The sequence below is a fragment of the Gadus macrocephalus genome, chromosome 22 (genome assembly GCF_031168955.1).
Source record: "Gadus macrocephalus chromosome 22, ASM3116895v1".
Classification (NCBI taxonomy): domain Eukaryota; kingdom Metazoa; phylum Chordata; class Actinopteri; order Gadiformes; family Gadidae; genus Gadus; species Gadus macrocephalus.
In genome coordinates, this window is record NC_082403.1 from 1,575,505 (window position 1) to 1,591,654 (window position 16,150).

The 16,150-nt window shown below is 46.8% G+C and overlaps 2 protein-coding genes across 4 annotated transcripts; both read left to right on the forward strand.

The window, feature by feature from the left end:
- Positions 1–5,512: 5,512 nt before the first annotated feature.
- LOC132451441 (uncharacterized) lies at positions 5,513–12,914 on the forward strand. Of its 3 annotated transcripts, XR_009524068.1 has the most exons (8): positions 5,513–5,676; positions 6,078–6,217; positions 6,391–6,470; positions 6,880–7,047; positions 7,295–7,473; positions 7,576–7,706; positions 12,523–12,714; positions 12,768–12,914. XR_009524068.1 is itself a non-coding variant. In XM_060044021.1 (6 exons), the coding sequence occupies exons 1-6, from the start codon at positions 5,557–5,559 to the stop codon at positions 8,086–8,088; spliced, it is 675 nt and encodes a 224-aa protein (XP_059900004.1). In that variant the 5' UTR covers positions 5,513–5,556; the 3' UTR covers positions 8,089–8,150. The 3 variants fall into 3 exon arrangements, 2 of the variants coding, with proteins under 2 accessions (XP_059900004.1, XP_059900003.1); XM_060044021.1 differs by lacking the exons at positions 7,576–7,706; positions 12,523–12,714; positions 12,768–12,914 and adding an exon at positions 8,045–8,150 and having other exon boundaries at positions 7,295–7,417; XM_060044020.1 differs by lacking the exons at positions 12,523–12,714; positions 12,768–12,914 and having other exon boundaries at positions 7,576–8,076.
- On the forward strand, positions 10,451–12,914 carry LOC132451443 (uncharacterized). Its single transcript, XM_060044023.1, has 5 exons — positions 10,451–10,616; positions 10,998–11,217; positions 12,097–12,264; positions 12,395–12,517; positions 12,809–12,914. The coding sequence occupies exons 1-5, from the start codon at positions 10,497–10,499 to the stop codon at positions 12,850–12,852; spliced, it is 675 nt and encodes a 224-aa protein (XP_059900006.1). The 5' UTR covers positions 10,451–10,496; the 3' UTR covers positions 12,853–12,914.
- Positions 12,915–16,150: the final 3,236 nt, after the last annotated feature.

A 16,150-nucleotide genomic window follows, 5' to 3' on the forward strand; every position in this document is an offset into this window, starting at 1 on the left:
GCAGCATGAATCTAGATGGACACGCCCACTTTTGATGTCACTAAGGCTCAGCTTCACACCTGGTGATAAAATTTGGGCCCTTTAACTTTCAGCTAACCGTCTGCGTGCTAGCCTCAAAGCATCTTGATTAAGTGTGTTACATTGTTAGCATGTTAGCTAGCCAGCTCTGTGTTAGCTTGTTAGCTCAAATTAGAACCTAGATCACCTCTAATCTCCTACGTTGTTCCCATGGCAACTCAGGTCTTTCTCTGTAGCTTCTAGCTCCTCCCAGAAGAGGGAGGGGCTAGGCCACATGATCACAGAGCTGGCGGAGAGCCTGATTGGCGAGCAGAAAGATCCAATGGAAGATGAGGGAGGAGGGGCAGAGGTCTGATGGGATGAGAAGGAGAAGGGGAGCTCTGAATGGACGAGGAGAAGGTGGAGGAGGGGAGGTCTGATTGGACATGGAGGGGGGAGGGGAGGTCTGATTGGACATGGAGGGGGGTGAGGGGAGGTCTGATTGGACGAGGCGGAGTGTTATCCTGGTATCATGCTACGTCCTCAGTCCAAATGTGTTTTAGTTTCTATTGATGGCTGATGCTAGTTTCATATCTCTGATAATCATCAGGCCCCTGTAAACCAAGGACTGTAAATAAACTGTAATGTACTTTTATATACTTGTGTATTTTCAATAAAAAATTAGATCTAGCTTCACTTGTTCTGAGCGGTTTATTCACTGCGTCATACGGGAGAACACACCTCACCGGACAACACAACATGGACCTTGTAAGGTTTACACAGTGAGTGTGTGAGTGGGTGTCAACATTTCTCCCAAGGTGTTATCGCCTCACAATAACAGCGTTCCATCGGCTGCTTTGATGTTTTATCTTTACCATTTTAACTGTCCACATTCTCAGTTTGTGGTGGTGAGGTGTGTTGAATTGGTAGGTTAGTAGCTTGTTGGTTCAGGATGGGTAGGTTAGTAGTTTGTTGGTTCAGGATGGGTAGGTTAGTAGTTTGTTATTGGTTCAGGATGGGTAGGTTAGTAGTTTGTTGGTTCAGGATGGGTAGGTTAGTAGTTTGTTGGTTCGGGATGGGTAGGTTAGTAGTTTGTTATTGGTTCAGGATGGGTAGGTTAGTAGTTTGTTGGTTCAGGATGGGTAGGTTAGTAGTTTGTTGGTTCAGGATGGGTAGGTTAGTAGTTTGTTATTGGTTCAGGATGGGTAGGTTAGTAGTTTGTTGGTTCAGGATGGGTAGGTTAGTAGTTTGTTGGTTCAGGATGGGTAGGTCAGTAGTTTGTTGGTTCAGGATGGGTAGGTTAGTAGTTTGTTGGTTCAGGATGGGTAGGTTAGTAGTTTGTTGGTTCAGGATGGGTAGGTTAGTAGTTTGTTATTGGTTCAGGATGGGTAGGTTAGTAGTTTGTTGGTTCAGGATGGGTAGGTTAGTAGTTTGTTGGTTCAGGATGGGTAGGTTAGTAGTTTGTTATTGGTTCAGGATGGGTAGGTCAGTAGTTTGTTGGTTCAGGATGGGTAGGTTAGTAGTTTGTTGGTTCAGGATGGGTAGGTTAGTAGTTTGTTATTGGTTCAGGATGGGTAGGTTAGTAGTTTGTTATTGGTTCAGGATGGGTAGGTTAGTAGTTTGTTATTGGTTCAGGATGGGTAGGTTAGTAGTTTGTTGGTTCAGGATGGGTAGGTTAGTAGTTTGTTTGTTGGTTCAGGATGGGTAGGTTAGTAGTTTGTTGGTTCAGGATGGGTAGGTTAGTAGTTTGTTATTGGTTCAGGATGGGTAGGTTAGTAGTTTGTTATTGGTTCAGGATGGGTAGGTTAGTAGTTTGTTTGTTGGTTCAGGATGGGTAGGTCAGTAGTTTGTTGGTTCAGGATAGGTAGGTCAGTAGTTTGTTGGTTCAGGATGGGTAGGTCAGTAGTTTGTTTGTTGGTTCAGGATGGGTAGGTTAGTAGTTTGTTGGTTCAGGATGGGTAGGTTAGTAGTTTGTTATTGGTTCAGGATGGGTAGGTTAGTAGTTTGTTGGTTCAGGATGGGTAGGTCAGTAGTTTGTTGGTTCAGGATGGGTAGGTTAGTAGTTTGTTATTGGTTCAGGATGGGTAGGTTAGTAGTTTGTTGGTTCAGGATGGGTAGGTTAGTAGTTTGTTATTGGTTCAGGATGGGTAGGTTAGTAGTTTGTTGGTTCAGGATGGGTAGGTTAGTAGTTTGTTGGTTCAGGATGGGTAGGTCAGTAGTTTGTTTGTTGGTTCAGGATGGGTAGGTCAGTAGTTTGTTGGTTCAGGATGGGTAGGTCAGTAGTTTGTTGGTTCAGGATGGGTAGGTTAGTAGTTTGTTGGTTCAGGATGGGTAGGTCAATAGTTTGTTTGTTGGTTCAGGATGGGTAGGTCAGTAGTTTGTTTGTTGGTTCAGGATGGGTAGGTCAGTAGTTTGTTGGTTCAGGATGGGTAGGTTAGTAGTTTGTTATTGGTTCAGGATGGGTAGGTTAGTAGTTTGTTATTGGTTCAGGATGGGTAGGTCAGTAGTTTGTTTGTTGGTTCAGGATGGGTAGGTCAGTAGTTTGTTGGTTCAGGATGGGTAGGTCAGTAGTTTGTTGGTTCAGGATGGGTAGGTCAGTAGTTTGTTTGTTGGTTCAGGATGGGTAGGTTAGTAGTTTGTTGGTTCAGGATGGGTAGGTTAGTAGTTTGTTATTGGTTCAGGATGGGTAGGTCAGTAGTTTGTTGGTTCAGGATGGGTAGGTTAGTAGTTTGTTGGTTCAGGATGGGTAGGTTAGTAGTTTGTTATTGGTTCAGGATGGGTAGGTTAGTAGTTTGTTATTGGTTCAGGATGGGTAGGTTAGTAGTTTGTTATTGGTTCAGGATGGGTAGGTTAGTAGTTTGTTGGTTCAGGATGGGTAGGTTAGTAGTTTGTTTGTTGGTTCAGGATGGGTAGGTTAGTAGTTTGTTGGTTCAGGATGGGTAGGTTAGTAGTTTGTTATTGGTTCAGGATGGGTAGGTTAGTAGTTTGTTATTGGTTCAGGATGGGTAGGTTAGTAGTTTGTTTGTTGGTTCAGGATGGGTAGGTCAGTAGTTTGTTGGTTCAGGATAGGTAGGTCAGTAGTTTGTTGGTTCAGGATGGGTAGGTCAGTAGTTTGTTTGTTGGTTCAGGATGGGTAGGTTAGTAGTTTGTTGGTTCAGGATGGGTAGGTTAGTAGTTTGTCATTGGTTCAGGATGGGTAGGTTAGTAGTTTGTTGGTTCAGGATGGGTAGGTCAGTAGTTTGTTGGTTCAGGATGGGTAGGTTAGTAGTTTGTTATTGGTTCAGGATGGGTAGGTTAGTAGTTTGTTGGTTCAGGATGGGTAGGTTAGTAGTTTGTTATTGGTTCAGGATGGGTAGGTTAGTAGTTTGTTGGTTCAGGATGGGTAGGTTAGTAGTTTGTTGGTTCAGGATGGGTAGGTCAGTAGTTTGTTTGTTGGTTCAGGATGGGTAGGTCAGTAGTTTGTTGGTTCAGGATGGGTAGGTCAGTAGTTTGTTGGTTCAGGATGGGTAGGTTAGTAGTTTGTTGGTTCAGGATGGGTAGGTCAGTAGTTTGTTTGTTGGTTCAGGATGGGTAGGTCAGTAGTTTGTTTGTTGGTTCAGGATGGGTAGGTCAGTAGTTTGTTGGTTCAGGATGGGTAGGTCAGTAGTTTGTTGGTTCAGGATGGGTAGGTCAGTAGTTTGTTGGTTCAGGATGGGTAGGTCAGTAGTTTGTTTGTTGGTTCAGGATGGGTAGGTTAGTAGTTTGTTGGTTCAGGATGGGTAGGTCAGTAGTTTGTTTGTTGGTTCAGGATGGGTAGGTCAGTAGTTTGTTGGTTCAGGATGGGTAGGTCAGTAGTTTGTTTGTTCAGGATGGGTAGGTCAGTAGTTTGTTGGTTCAGGATGGGTAGGTCAGTAGTTTGTTGGTTCAGGATGGGTAGGTCAGTAGTTTGTTTGTTGGTTCAGGATGGGTAGGTCAGTAGTTTGTTGGTTCAGGATGGGTAGGTCAGTAGTTTGTTTGTTGGTTCAGGATGGGTAGGTCAGTAGTTTGTTGGTTCAGGATGGGTAGGTCAGTAGTTTGTTGGTTCAGGATGGGTAGGTCAGTAGTTTGTTGGTTCAGGATGGGTAGATCAGTAGTTTGTTGGTTCAGGGTGGTTCTTGGGGTGACCGTAGCTCAGGAGGTAGAGTGTTGAGGTGTGCTTGAGCAAGGCACCTAACCCTAACTGCTCCCGACGAGCTGGCTGTCGCCTTGCATGGCTGACTCCGCCGTCGGTGTGTGAATGTGTCCGTGAACGTGAAGCAATAATGTAAAGCGCTTTGGGTGGCCAATGGTTAGAAAAGTCCTATATTAATGCAGTCCAATTTACATCCTAGAGTTTTTTTCCGGGGGTATTTGTTAAGAGCGACAGAGACCTGAACCTTGAACCTGCTCCCTTGTTTGTGTGGCCCTGCTTCAGTAAGCAGCCTCTGTTTGTTACTAGGGCCAAGTTGACTGAACTGAGTTTTGTTTTGCATGATTTACGAGAGAAGAGCTTCCTAGAACTATTGCCGCGTTTCCACTGCAGGGTGCGGTACGGTTCGGTTCGCCTCAGTCCGGGAGGGAGGGGGCGGTATAGCCCAGCTCAGTTCCGAGGTGACGTTTCCACCGCCGACAGTACCCTTTGTGGTAGGCCGGATGTCGATCGCTGCGGCAGCTACGTAAACATCGTAAACAACGTCTTCCTCCCCAAGGATGCAGAGGAACGTCTCCACCTCCTTGTTCGCCCAAGCAAGTGTTTTACGCGACATGTTAATTGTAAAATTGTTTTTATCCCCACGTCGCCCGGAAGTGACGGTTCTGTCGACCAATCAACGGAGGGGGTGTGTAGCTCGAATTTCCCGGTACCCTTTCAGGCGTCTCGTCTCGTTTTCAGTACCCCAACAGAGGAGTACTGAAAACGAGGCCAAACGAGTACGGCTCAGTCCGGGTCACGCCCTCTTTTGACGGTGGAAACGCAATCCGTACCGCACCTTTGCGAACCAAACCATACGGCACCCTGCAGTGGAAACGCGGCATAAGTATATACCTCCTGATAACTAGAACCACGTATACACCTCCTTAAAACTCTAGAACAACGTATATACCTCCTTAAAACTCTAGAACAACGTATATACCTCCTTAAAACTCTAGAACCACGTATACACCTCCTTAAAACTCTAGAACAACGTATATACCTCCTTAAAACTCTAGAACAACGTATATACCTCCTTAAAACTCTAGAACAACGTATATACCTTCCGATAACTAGAACCGCCGTATATACCCCCTGATAACTAGAACCACGTATATACCTCCTGATAACTATGGTACCACCGTAGATACCTCTTCATAACTAGAACCACCGCGTATACCTAGCCCCGATTCCTAAATGTAAGAGTGCTCTTTGTTCTGGGGTCTCTGACCTCCTGATTGGAGGCTGGATCCTCTGCGGTGACCTTTGCCCCACCGCCCCCATCGTGCGTTGATGGGGGGGGGGCGACGGGCAACGCTGAGGCTATAAAGCCTCGGGCCGCCGGCAGCAGAAGTCTGAGATCCAGAGGAGTCATGGCTGCTGTGTTCGCTGTCCTTCTGTTGGGGCTGCTTGCCGCCGCCGCCGCCGACGTCCCCGCCGCCCCCAGCTGTGATGATGTCATCACCCCGCTCCGCAGGGACCAAGCAGACAAGGTCAGTCTCAGGTGTTACCATAGCAACTATAGGTCACTGTAGTTGATCTACTATACAATGTACAGTGATATGTCGTACAGTCTATTCAGTGTGTGTAAATGAAGTCATACAATTATAATCTATATTATAATTATATGACTTATTCGATATATCACCTGCAGTGATATATCGAATAATCCAGTCAGTGTGTGTGGAGTAAAGAATCTATGAAGAGTAAATGTTGACTAAAGTAAACATCAGTAGATAAAGTCTGGTTCTGTCCCAGATCCTAGAAGTACTGATTCTTTCTACCTGTATCGCGCTCTTCCTGTGATAGCTCGTCCTACACGTTCTACATGTTCTCCACGTTCTATACGGTCTACATGTACTCCATGTTCTACGTGTTCTCCGTGTGGCTCCAGGCGTTGGGCTCCTGGGTTCTGGTGGGTTCCGTGACAGATGAGAAGACGGGTCTGCTGCCTCAGCTCTCCAGCTCCTTCATGGAGCTCTCGCTGTCGGAGGACAACAGCTCCTTCACCTACAGCGAGAGGAACGGGTTCGGGTGAGCTGGAGGGAGGTCAGGGGGGGCGTGGCTATGTGTAGGGGCGTGGCCATGTGGAGGGGGTGTGGTTATGGAGAGGGGTGTGGTTATATGGAGGGTCTTATCCGGGGGTGGGGGGTTATTAGCTTAGCGTTGGGTGTTGTCCTTTCTGACCCATGTGTCTGTACCTCCAGCAATGGGTCGTGTGTCTGGTACCACATCGTCGGTGACATTACGGACGAAGCCAACCTCACTGTGAGGCTCCACACTATGGGTAAGTTCCCCATCAACATCATCAATAATAAATAGCTAGCAGGCCAACATCCTAGCAGGCGTGATGTAGAATGCTATGAAGCATTACAGGTCGAGCCCTGGCCCTGGCTGACGTCCTCACATGTTGACACGCTAACACGCTAGCTGATGTCTTCACATGCTAACACGCTAACAAGTAGTAACGCTTGCTGAGGTCCTCACATGTAAACAAGCTAACACATTGTAACGCTAGCTGCCGTCCCCACATGCTAACACGCTAGCTCACATGCTAACACGCTAAAACGGTAGCTGACGTCCTCACATGTTAACACGCTAACAGGCTTCAATGCTAGCCGAGGTCCATGCATGCTAACAGGCTAACACGCTGTGACGCTAGCTATGTTGACCCGCGGTCCCTCTCTGTGCTGCAGTGCGTGACCAGGGCGGTGTGGAGATCACCACTCGGGGGTTCATCGGACAGATCACTCTGTTCCAGAGCTGTCCGTCCTGCCCTGAGGACCGGCTCACCTCCTACTACAGCGGCGTGTACGACCCCACAGACAGCAACTCCACCAACGTCCAGTTCACACTCGACTACAGTACGCACAACACTGATACACACTCAACTACAGGACAACACTAATACACACTCAACTACAGTACGCATAACACTGATACACACTCAACTACGTCTATACATAGATAGATTGGTCATTCATTTACTAATGAAATTGTGTGTGTGTGTGTGTGTGTGTGTGTGTGTGTGTGTGTGTGTGTGTGTGTGTGTGTGTGTGTGTGTGTGTGTGTGTGTGTGTGTGTGTGTGTGTGTGTGTGTGTGTGTCTCAGGGAGGGAGGGGCAGCACCAGGACCTGGAGGCTCTGAAGGAGGTTCCTCTGAGCACCAGACAGCAGGCCGTGTGCCTCAACATGACAGAAATCACCGGGGAGTACACCTACGACGGAGTCTCAGGTGAGGCCTACCGTACAGCGAGGCCTACCGTACAGCGAGGCCTACCGTAGAGCGAGGTCTACTGTACAGTGAAGCCTACTGAAGAGCGAGGCCTAGCGAACAGTGAGGCCTACTGTAGAGTGAGGCCTACCGTAGAGTGAGGCCTACCGTAGAGTGAGGCCTACCGTAGAGTGAGGCCTAGCGAACAGTGAGGCCTACTGTAGAGTGAGGCCTACCGTAGAGTGAGGCCTACCGTAGAGTGATTCCTACTGTAGAGTGAGGCCTAGTGTAGAGTGAGGCCTACTGTAGAGTGAGGCCTAGTGTAGATTACCAGTAGAGTATTAGTCATACAGGAGAGTACCAGTAGAGTACCAGTAGAGTATTAGTCCTACAGTAGAGTACCAGTAGAGTATCAGTCCTACAGTAGAGTACCAGTTGAGTATCAGTCCTACAGGAGAGTACCAGTAGAGTAGTCCTACATCAGAGTAACAGTAGAGTATTAGACCTACAGTAGAGTACCAGTAGAGCACCAATAGAGTATCAGTCCTACACTAGAGTACCAGTATAGTATTAGACCTACAGTACAGTACCAGTACAGTACCAGTAGAGTATACTGCAGTACTGATGTTGATCTCCTGTCCCTCTCAGAGCCGTGTCCCAGGAAGGTGCTGGTGCTGAAACCAGACGAATAAACCGATCACTGAAGATCTATTCTCTGCTCCGGAATATATCAGAAATAAAATCTCTGATCAAAGTGATGTTTTCTCTTCTTCTTGAGCCCAGAACTGATGCTTGTTGTGTATTGATGACTGTTGAGCCTTTTCCGGCGTTTAAGTGCATTCGAAAGTAGCTGATAACTCTAGAACCACAGTACATATACCTCCTGATAAATAGAACCACTGTATATAACTCCTGATAACTAGAACCGCCGTATATACGTCCTGATAACTAGAACCGCCGTATATACCTCCTGATAACTAGAACCACAGTACATACCTCCTGATAACTAGAACCACAGTATATACCTCCTGATAACTAGAACCACTGTATATACCTCCTTATAAATGTAGAACCACCGTATATACCTCCTGATAACTAGAACCACAGTACATACCTCCTGATAACTAGAACCACTGTATATACGTCCTGATATCTAGAACCACAGTATATACCTCCTGATAACTAGAACCACTGTATATACCTCCTTATAAATGTAGAACCACCGTATATACCTCCTGATAACTAGAAACACGTATATACCTCCTGAACCAACAATGTGGATGGGATACTTCTCAAGGTTGTAGACAGAGAGCTTTTTGTTCCTGTGTGTCAATTTTTGTATAGATGTTTGACCTACTCCTCGTGCCTGTCATTATGGAAAGAGGCTAAAGTAATCCCCTTGCCAAAACATAAAAAAGCTGGCCTTTTCTGGGGCTCATAGTAGACCCATCCGTCTACTACCAGTAAAGAGCAAGATATTGGAAAGGATTGTTTTTAATCAAATTCAAGACTATTTTTATTAGTAATGAACTTGTAACCAAATCCCAGCATGCACATCGAGTTGGACATTCAACTAACTCTGCTATTGTTCATATGACTGACGAATGTTTTAAAGAAATGGATAACAAAAGAATTGTGGGTACTGTTATGCTTGATTTTAGTGCGGCTTTTGACATTATTGACCATGCCCTGCTAATTGCTAAACTCAAGTGCTATGGTTTCGCTGATACTGCCCTCTCTTAGATGGAGAGTTATCTGTCTGGCAGGAGGCAAAAAGTGTTTTTCAATGGAAGCTTATCAGTCAGCGAAGATGTCTTCTGTGGAGTGCCTCAAGGAAGCTGTCTGGGTCCTCTTTTATTTTCGATCTTTACCAATGATCTGCCCTATTTTCTCGAACAGACAAAAGTAGTAATGTATGCTGATGACTCAACTATGTTCTGTGCTGCGTCTACATGCAACAAACTGACTGATGTATTATGCAAAGAATTTCAAACTGTGTCTGATTGGGCAGAGGACAACAAATTAGTGTTGAACATCACTAAGACTACGTGCATGGTTATTGGTACCAGGAGAAGGATTGCCAGAGACTCCTGTTTAAATCTATCTATGGGTGGTATTCCAATAGAGCAAGTAAGGAAAATTAAATTACTTGGCATCATAATAGATGATCAATTGTCATGGTCTGACCATATTGATTCAATTGCAGTAAAAATGGGACAGGGTTTTGCTAAGACGAGAAGATGCTCCTACCATGTGACACCTTCGATCAGGAATCAGGTGGTTCAGGCTCCAGTTCTCTCTCACCTAGGGCACTGTAGGGGTGTGGGGTCCAGCGCCGCGAAAAAACATATAAAAAACTCGAGCTGGCTCAAAATAGAGCTGCAAGACTGGCTCTTCAATGTACTTTTAGAGCTAATGTCATGAAGAAGCACAAGTCACAGTTGTCTGTCACAGTTGACCGTTGAGGCTAAAGTAACTTCTAGTCTTGTATTGTTTACCTAAAATGCCGTTGTTGATAGGAAACCCGTCTGTCTGAACAGCTTGTTCAGACAGGCTCAAGGCACATATAACTAGACTGGTGAGGAAAGGCTGTTTTGACCCCGCACAGCCCAAAACAAATCAACTGAACAGGGCAGTCATTTACAGAGCCGTCAGTCAGTGGAATTCCTTGGTATAAGAAGCGTCGAGGGTGAACATAGACTAAAGTAATCACTAAAACACATGCTGAGGGAATCTACACAACAGGAATGACTCTCTGTGCTTGATGTACTCGTCAACTTGTAGAATTATCATGTAATGCATATTGTCAGTGTTAAAACTCACTTTTCTCCTGCAATGTTTTTTTATTGAGAGGTTAATGATGTTTGTACAATGTATTGAAGTGATAACTCTAGAACCACGTATATACCTCCTGATACCTCTTCTATAGCCCCGATTCCTAAATGTAAGAGTGCTCTTTGTTCTGGGGTCACTGACCTCCTGATTGGAGGCTGGATCCTCTGCAGTGACCTTCGCCCCTCCCCGCCCCCCTCCCCTGGGCGACGCTGAGGCTATAAAGCCTCGGGCCGCCGGCAGCAGAGGTCTGAGATCCAGAGGAGTCATGGCTGCTGTGTTCGCTGTCCTTCTGTTGGGGCTGCTGGCCCCCGCCGCCGCCGCCGCCCCGCCCGCCCCCAGCTGTGATGATGTCATCACCCCGCTCCGCAGGGACCAAGCAGACAAGGTCAGTCTCAGTGGTTACCATAGCAACTATAGGTCACTATCGTTGATCTACTATACAGTGATATATCGTCTATTATATATGAAGTCATAAAATTATAATCTATATATGCCTATATTTTATATATAAGTATGTCACATGCAGTAATATATTGTTTAATCCAGTCAGTGTGTGTGTAGTAAAGGATCTATGAAGAGTAAATGTTGACTAAAGTAAACATCAGTAGATAAAGTCTGGTTCTGTCCCAGATCCTAGAAGTACTGATTCTTTCTACCTGTATCGCGCTCTTCCTGTGATAGCTCGTCCTACACATTCTACATGTTCTCCACGTTCTATACGGTCTACATGTACTCCATGTTCTACGTGTTCTCCGTGTGGCTCCAGGCGTTGGGCTCCTGGGTTCTGGTGGGTTCCGTGACAGATGAGAAGATAGGTCTGCTGCCTCAGCTCTCCAGCTCCCTCATGGAGCTCTCGCTGTCGGAGGACAACAGCTCCTTCACCTACATCGAGAGGAACGGGTTTGTGAATGGGTCGTGTCTCTGGCTCCACATCGTCGGCAACATTACAGACAACGCCAACCTCACTGTGAGGCTCCACACTATGGGTAAGTTCTAGGCCTGCAGCGGATTCGAATTGTATCCGAATCCGTTCGGTTCGTTTACCACAGTTCGGAGCATTCTGGAGATCCGCGGATTTCGGTTTCATGAAGGCATTGCCTTAAGGTGCGAACACACCAAGCGCGTACCATACGCAGCTCATACGCCCCTAACGCAGCTAAAATGTTGCTTGACCATTTTGTGTCAAAAATGGTCCTACGTAGCTGCAACGCCGCCGTGTTTGGGTGCATGATAGAGCTTGGATCGGGTTAGATTAAATAATCTCGGATATAAATAACAATAATCGGGTTAAATAACTTCACATGGTGTGTCTGGTGTGTTTCCAGCATTCGTAGTGTTGATCGGCAGAGAAATAGTCCGCCAAGACGTTGAGGTTGCTTAGCAACCAGAGACTCTGTCCATGCAAGTGAACGGAGCGTTCACTCTTCGTCATAACTATCAAACCAAACATCCTTCACATTCACCGAGTGAACATTATGAAAGTAAAATGCACATTTCTCGCAATTTTTTTTTCCATAAACGCATTTAATGGCGTAACTATGTGACTATTTCCACCCAGAATAAAGAAAGATGTCGGCCGTATGCTTCTGTGCAAGGGTCACTACTTTCTGCCAGTGACGTCGGGTCAAGCTCCACGCTGATTGGCTATTGCGGCTAAGCATCACGCGTATGAGCGTAAAAGCGCGTTCGATTTTTTTAACTCTTTAGTCTTTAGGCTAGCACACAGCTGAGTTCCTCACATGCTAACACACTAACACGCTAGCTGATGTCCTCACATGCTAACACGCAAGCTGCGGTCCTCACATGTTACTGTAACACGCTGACATGCTAGCTATGTTGACCCGCGGTCCCTCTCTGTGCTGCAGTGCGTGAGCAGGACGGCGTGGAGATCACCACTCGGGAGGTCTTCGGACAGATCACTCTGTTCCAGAGCTGTCCGTCCTGCCCTGAGGACCGGCTCACCTCCCACTACAGCGGCATGTACGACCCCGCAGACAGCAACTCCACCAACGTCCAGTTCATAATGAACTACAGTACGCACAACACTGATACACACTCAACTACAGGACAACACTGATACACTCTCAACTGTGGTAATTAATTTGCTAATGAAATTGTGTGTGTGTGTGTGTGTGTGTGTGTGTGTGTGTGTGTGTGTCTCAGGGAGGGCGGGGCAGCACCAGGACCTGGAGGCTCTGAAGGAGGTTCCTCTGAGCACCAGACAGCAGGCCGCGTGCCTCAACATGACAGAAATCACTGGGGAGTACAGCTACGACGGAGTCACAGGTGAGGCCTACGTATCGTATCGTAAGAATACCAGTAGAGCATCAGTCCTACAGTAGAGTACTAGTAGATCATCAGTTCCACAGTAGGGTATCAGTAGACTATCAGTTGAGTATTAGTCCTACAGTAGAGTACCATTAGAGTATTAGACCTACAGTAGAGTACCAGTACAGTACCAGTATAGTACCAGTAGAGTATTAGTCCTACAGTAGAGTACCAGAAGAGCATTAGACCTACAGTAGAGTACCAGTAGAGTATACTGCAGTACTGATGTTGATCTCCTGTCCCTCTCAGAGCCGTGTCCCAGGAAGGTGCTGGTGCTGAAACCAGACGAATAAACCGATCACTGAAGATCTATTCTCTGCTCCGAAATATATCAGAAATAAAATCTCTAATCAAAGTGACGTTTTCTCTTCTTCTTGAGCCCAGAACTGATGCTTGTTGTGTATTGATGACTGTTGAACTTCTGCCTTTTTCCTGCGTTTTAGTGACATCACAAGTGGGTGTTTCCACCTAGATGTATGCCAGATAGATCTACAGCATTTGCTACGGTCCACTGGGTAGGCTGCTAGACTGACAGCAGCATGAATCTAGATGGACACGCCCACTTGTGATGTCACTAAGGCTCAGCTTCACACCTGGTGGTAACATAGGGGCCCTTAAACTGTCAGCTAGCCGTCTGCTTGCTAGCCTCAAAGCATCTTAATTAAGTGTGTAAGATTGTTAGCATGTAAGCTAGCCAGCTCCCGAGCAGAAAGATCCAATGGAAGACGAGGGAGGAAGAGGGAGGGGAGCTCAGATTGGACGAGGAGAAGGAGAAGGGGAGCTCTGATTGGACGAGGAGGTCTGATTGGACAAAGAGAAGTTGGAGGAGGGGAGGTATGATTGGAACAGGAGGAGGGGAGGTCTGATTGGACAAGGAGGAGGAGGAGAGGTCTGATTGAACAAGGTGGTGGAGGAGAGGTCTGATTGGACGAGGCGGAGTGTTATCCTGGTATCATGCTAGGTCCTCAGTCCAAATGTGTTTTAGTGTCTATTGATGACTGATACTAGTTTCATATCTCTGATAATCATCAGGCCCCTGTAAACCAAGGACTGTAAATAAACTGAGCGGTTTCTTCTGAGAGGTTCAACACTGCGGCATACCGGTGTGGCATCCCGCCCCGTAAACCTCGGCCCGGGCGGGTCAGAGGTGTAGTCGTGGACGGCGTATACCACCGCCACCCACTATCCGTCGACCCGAGACTTGGACAAAGGGTGGAGGAGTGTGGCATCCCGCCACTTAAAGCTCGGCCCGGACCAGCCCGAGGGTTGGTCCTGGATGGCCGATACCTCCGTCACCCACCAGCCGGCGACGGAGAGCACCGACCGAACCCCAATCAGTGAGATTGGGGGACACCTGGCCGAAAGCCGAGGAGCCATCTTAAAAGGAGCACGAGGACTGACATTTGGGCAGACCAGGAACGGGAGCGAGGAAGGAGGAAGTGCTCGGGTCCACGAGCAGCTAGAGGCCCACGGAGGCCCTAGAGGCCCACGAGCAGCTAGAGGCCCACGGAGGCCCTGGAGGCCCACGAGCAGCTAGAGGCCCACGGAGGCCCTAGAGGCCCACGAGCAGCTAGAGGCCCACGGAGGCCCTAGAGGCCCACGAGCAGCTAGAGGCCCACGGAGGCCCTAGAGGCCCACGAGCAGCTAGAGGCCCACGGAGGCCCTAGAGGCCCACGAGCAGCTAGAGGCCCACGGAGGCCCTAGAGGCCGCGTCTTCATTATATGATCCAAGTGTTATGCAATAAATGCCATTAATGGCTTAACCCTCACTGCCAAGCGTGATTTATACCTGGAACCCGGCTCATTCGAGGAGCGGGTTGCCACACCGGGTAAACACACGTCTCCGGACAACACAACATGGACCTTGTAAGGTTTACACAGTGAGTGTGTGAGTGGGTGTCAACATTTGTCCCAAGGTTTTATCGCCTCACAATAACAGCCGGCTGCTTTGATATTTTGATTTTACCATTTTAAATATCAACATTCTCAGTTTGTGGTGGTAAGGAGTTTTCAATTGGTAGGTTAGTAGTTTGTGGTTGTTTCAGGATGGGTAGGTCAGTAGTTTGTTATTGGTTCAGGATGGGTAGGTCAGTAGTTTGTTATTGGTTCAGGATGGGTAGGTTAGTAGTTTGTTTGTTGGTTCAGGATGGGTAGGTTAGTAGTTTGTTGGTTGGTTCAGGATGGGTAGGTTAGTAGTTTGTTGGTTCAGGATGGGTAGGTCAGTAGTTTGTTTGTTGGTTCAGGATGGGTAGGTCAGTAGTTTGTTGGTTCAGGATGGGTAGGTCAGTAGTTTGTTATTGGTTCCGGATGGGTAGGTCAGTAGTTTGTTGGTTCGAGGTGGGTAGGTCAGTAGTTTGTTGGTTCAGGATGGGTAGGTTAGTAGTTTGTTATTGGTTCAGGATGGGTAGGTTAGTAGTTTGTTGGTTCAGGATGGGTAGGTCAGTAGTTTGTTATTGGTTCAGGATGGGTAGGTCAGTAGTTTGTTGGTTCGAGGTGGGTAGGTTAGTAGTTTGTGGTTGTTTCAGGATGGGTAGTTTAGTAGATTGTTGTTGCTTCTGGATGGGTGGTTAGTTGCTTGTTACAGGATAGGTAGGTTAGAGGTTTGTTGGTTCAGGGTGGGTTGGTTAGTAGTTTGTTGGTTGTTTCAGGATGGTAAGGTTAGTAGTTTGTTGGTTGTTTCAGGATAGGTAGGTTAGTAGTTTGTTGGTTCAGGATGGGTAGGTTAGTAGTTTGTTGGTTCAGGGTGGGTAGGTCAGTAGTTTGTTGGTTGGTTCAGGATGGGTAGGTCAGTAGTTTGTTTGTTGGTTCAGGATGGGTAGGTCAGTAGTTTGTTGGTTCAGGATGGGTAGGTCAGTAGTTTGTTGGTTCAGGATGGGTAGGTCAGTAGTTTGTTGGTTCAGGGTGGGTAGGTCAGTAGTATGTTGGTTGGTTCAGGGTGGGTAGGTCAGTAGTATGTTGGTTGGTTCAGGATGGGTAGGTCAGTAGTATGTTGGTTGGTTCAGGGTGGGTAGGTCAGTAGTATGTTGGTTGGTTCAGGATGGGTAGGTCAGTAGTTTGTTGGTTCAGGATGGGTAGGTCAGTAGTATGTTGGTTGGTTCAGGGTGGGTAGGTCAGTAGTATGTTGGTTGGTTCAGGGTGGGTAGGTCAGTAGTATGTTGGTTGGTTCAGGGTGGGTAGGTCAGTAGTTTGTTGGATCAGGCCTGATAGTTTGTTGCTTGCAACAGGATACCTCCTTATAACTCTAGAGCAGGGCTATTCAACCTCCTTAACAAGTGGGCCGAAAAGGAAAACCACTGGGGGTTCATGGGCCACACAGAGTAAAACTACGTGAATGAATCACTACATATAAATCATACTTAAAGTAGTGTTAACTTAATATATATAGTACTATTACATGGAATAAACTTGTCAGAAGCATTCCTTCCTTCTTCACTTTTAATCGTATCATTATAAAAGATTTTGTTCTCACATATTTTGGACACGTATTTAGAATTCAAAAATGTTGTTTGAATCATCACAAAACAGAACTACTGTACATATGAGACATTTTGAGCCAGTGAGAAAGATTGCACTGCCTTGTTTGCCTAGTTT

What these genes read in the sequence shown, in the direction of transcription:
- LOC132451443 (XM_060044023.1), top strand. Translation starts at nt 10,497, where the DNA reads ATGGCTGCTGTGTTCGCTGTCCTTCTGTTGGGGCTGCTGGCCCCCGCC. An exon ending in GCAGGGACCAAGCAGACAAG is followed by an intron (nt 10,617 to 10,997) that starts GTCAGTCTCAGT and finishes GTGTGGCTCCAG; the next exon opens with GCGTTGGGCTCCTGGGTTCT. An exon ending in CCAGTTCATAATGAACTACA is followed by an intron (nt 12,265 to 12,394) that starts GTACGCACAACA and finishes TGTGTGTCTCAG; the next exon opens with GGAGGGCGGGGCAGCACCAG.
- LOC132451441 (XM_060044020.1), top strand. Translation starts at nt 5,557, where the DNA reads ATGGCTGCTGTGTTCGCTGTCCTTCTGTTGGGGCTGCTTGCCGCCGCC. An exon ending in TGTGAGGCTCCACACTATGG is followed by an intron (nt 6,471 to 6,879) that starts GTAAGTTCCCCA and finishes TCTGTGCTGCAG; the next exon opens with TGCGTGACCAGGGCGGTGTG. An exon ending in CCAGTTCACACTCGACTACA is followed by an intron (nt 7,048 to 7,294) that starts GTACGCACAACA and finishes TGTGTGTCTCAG; the next exon opens with GGAGGGAGGGGCAGCACCAG.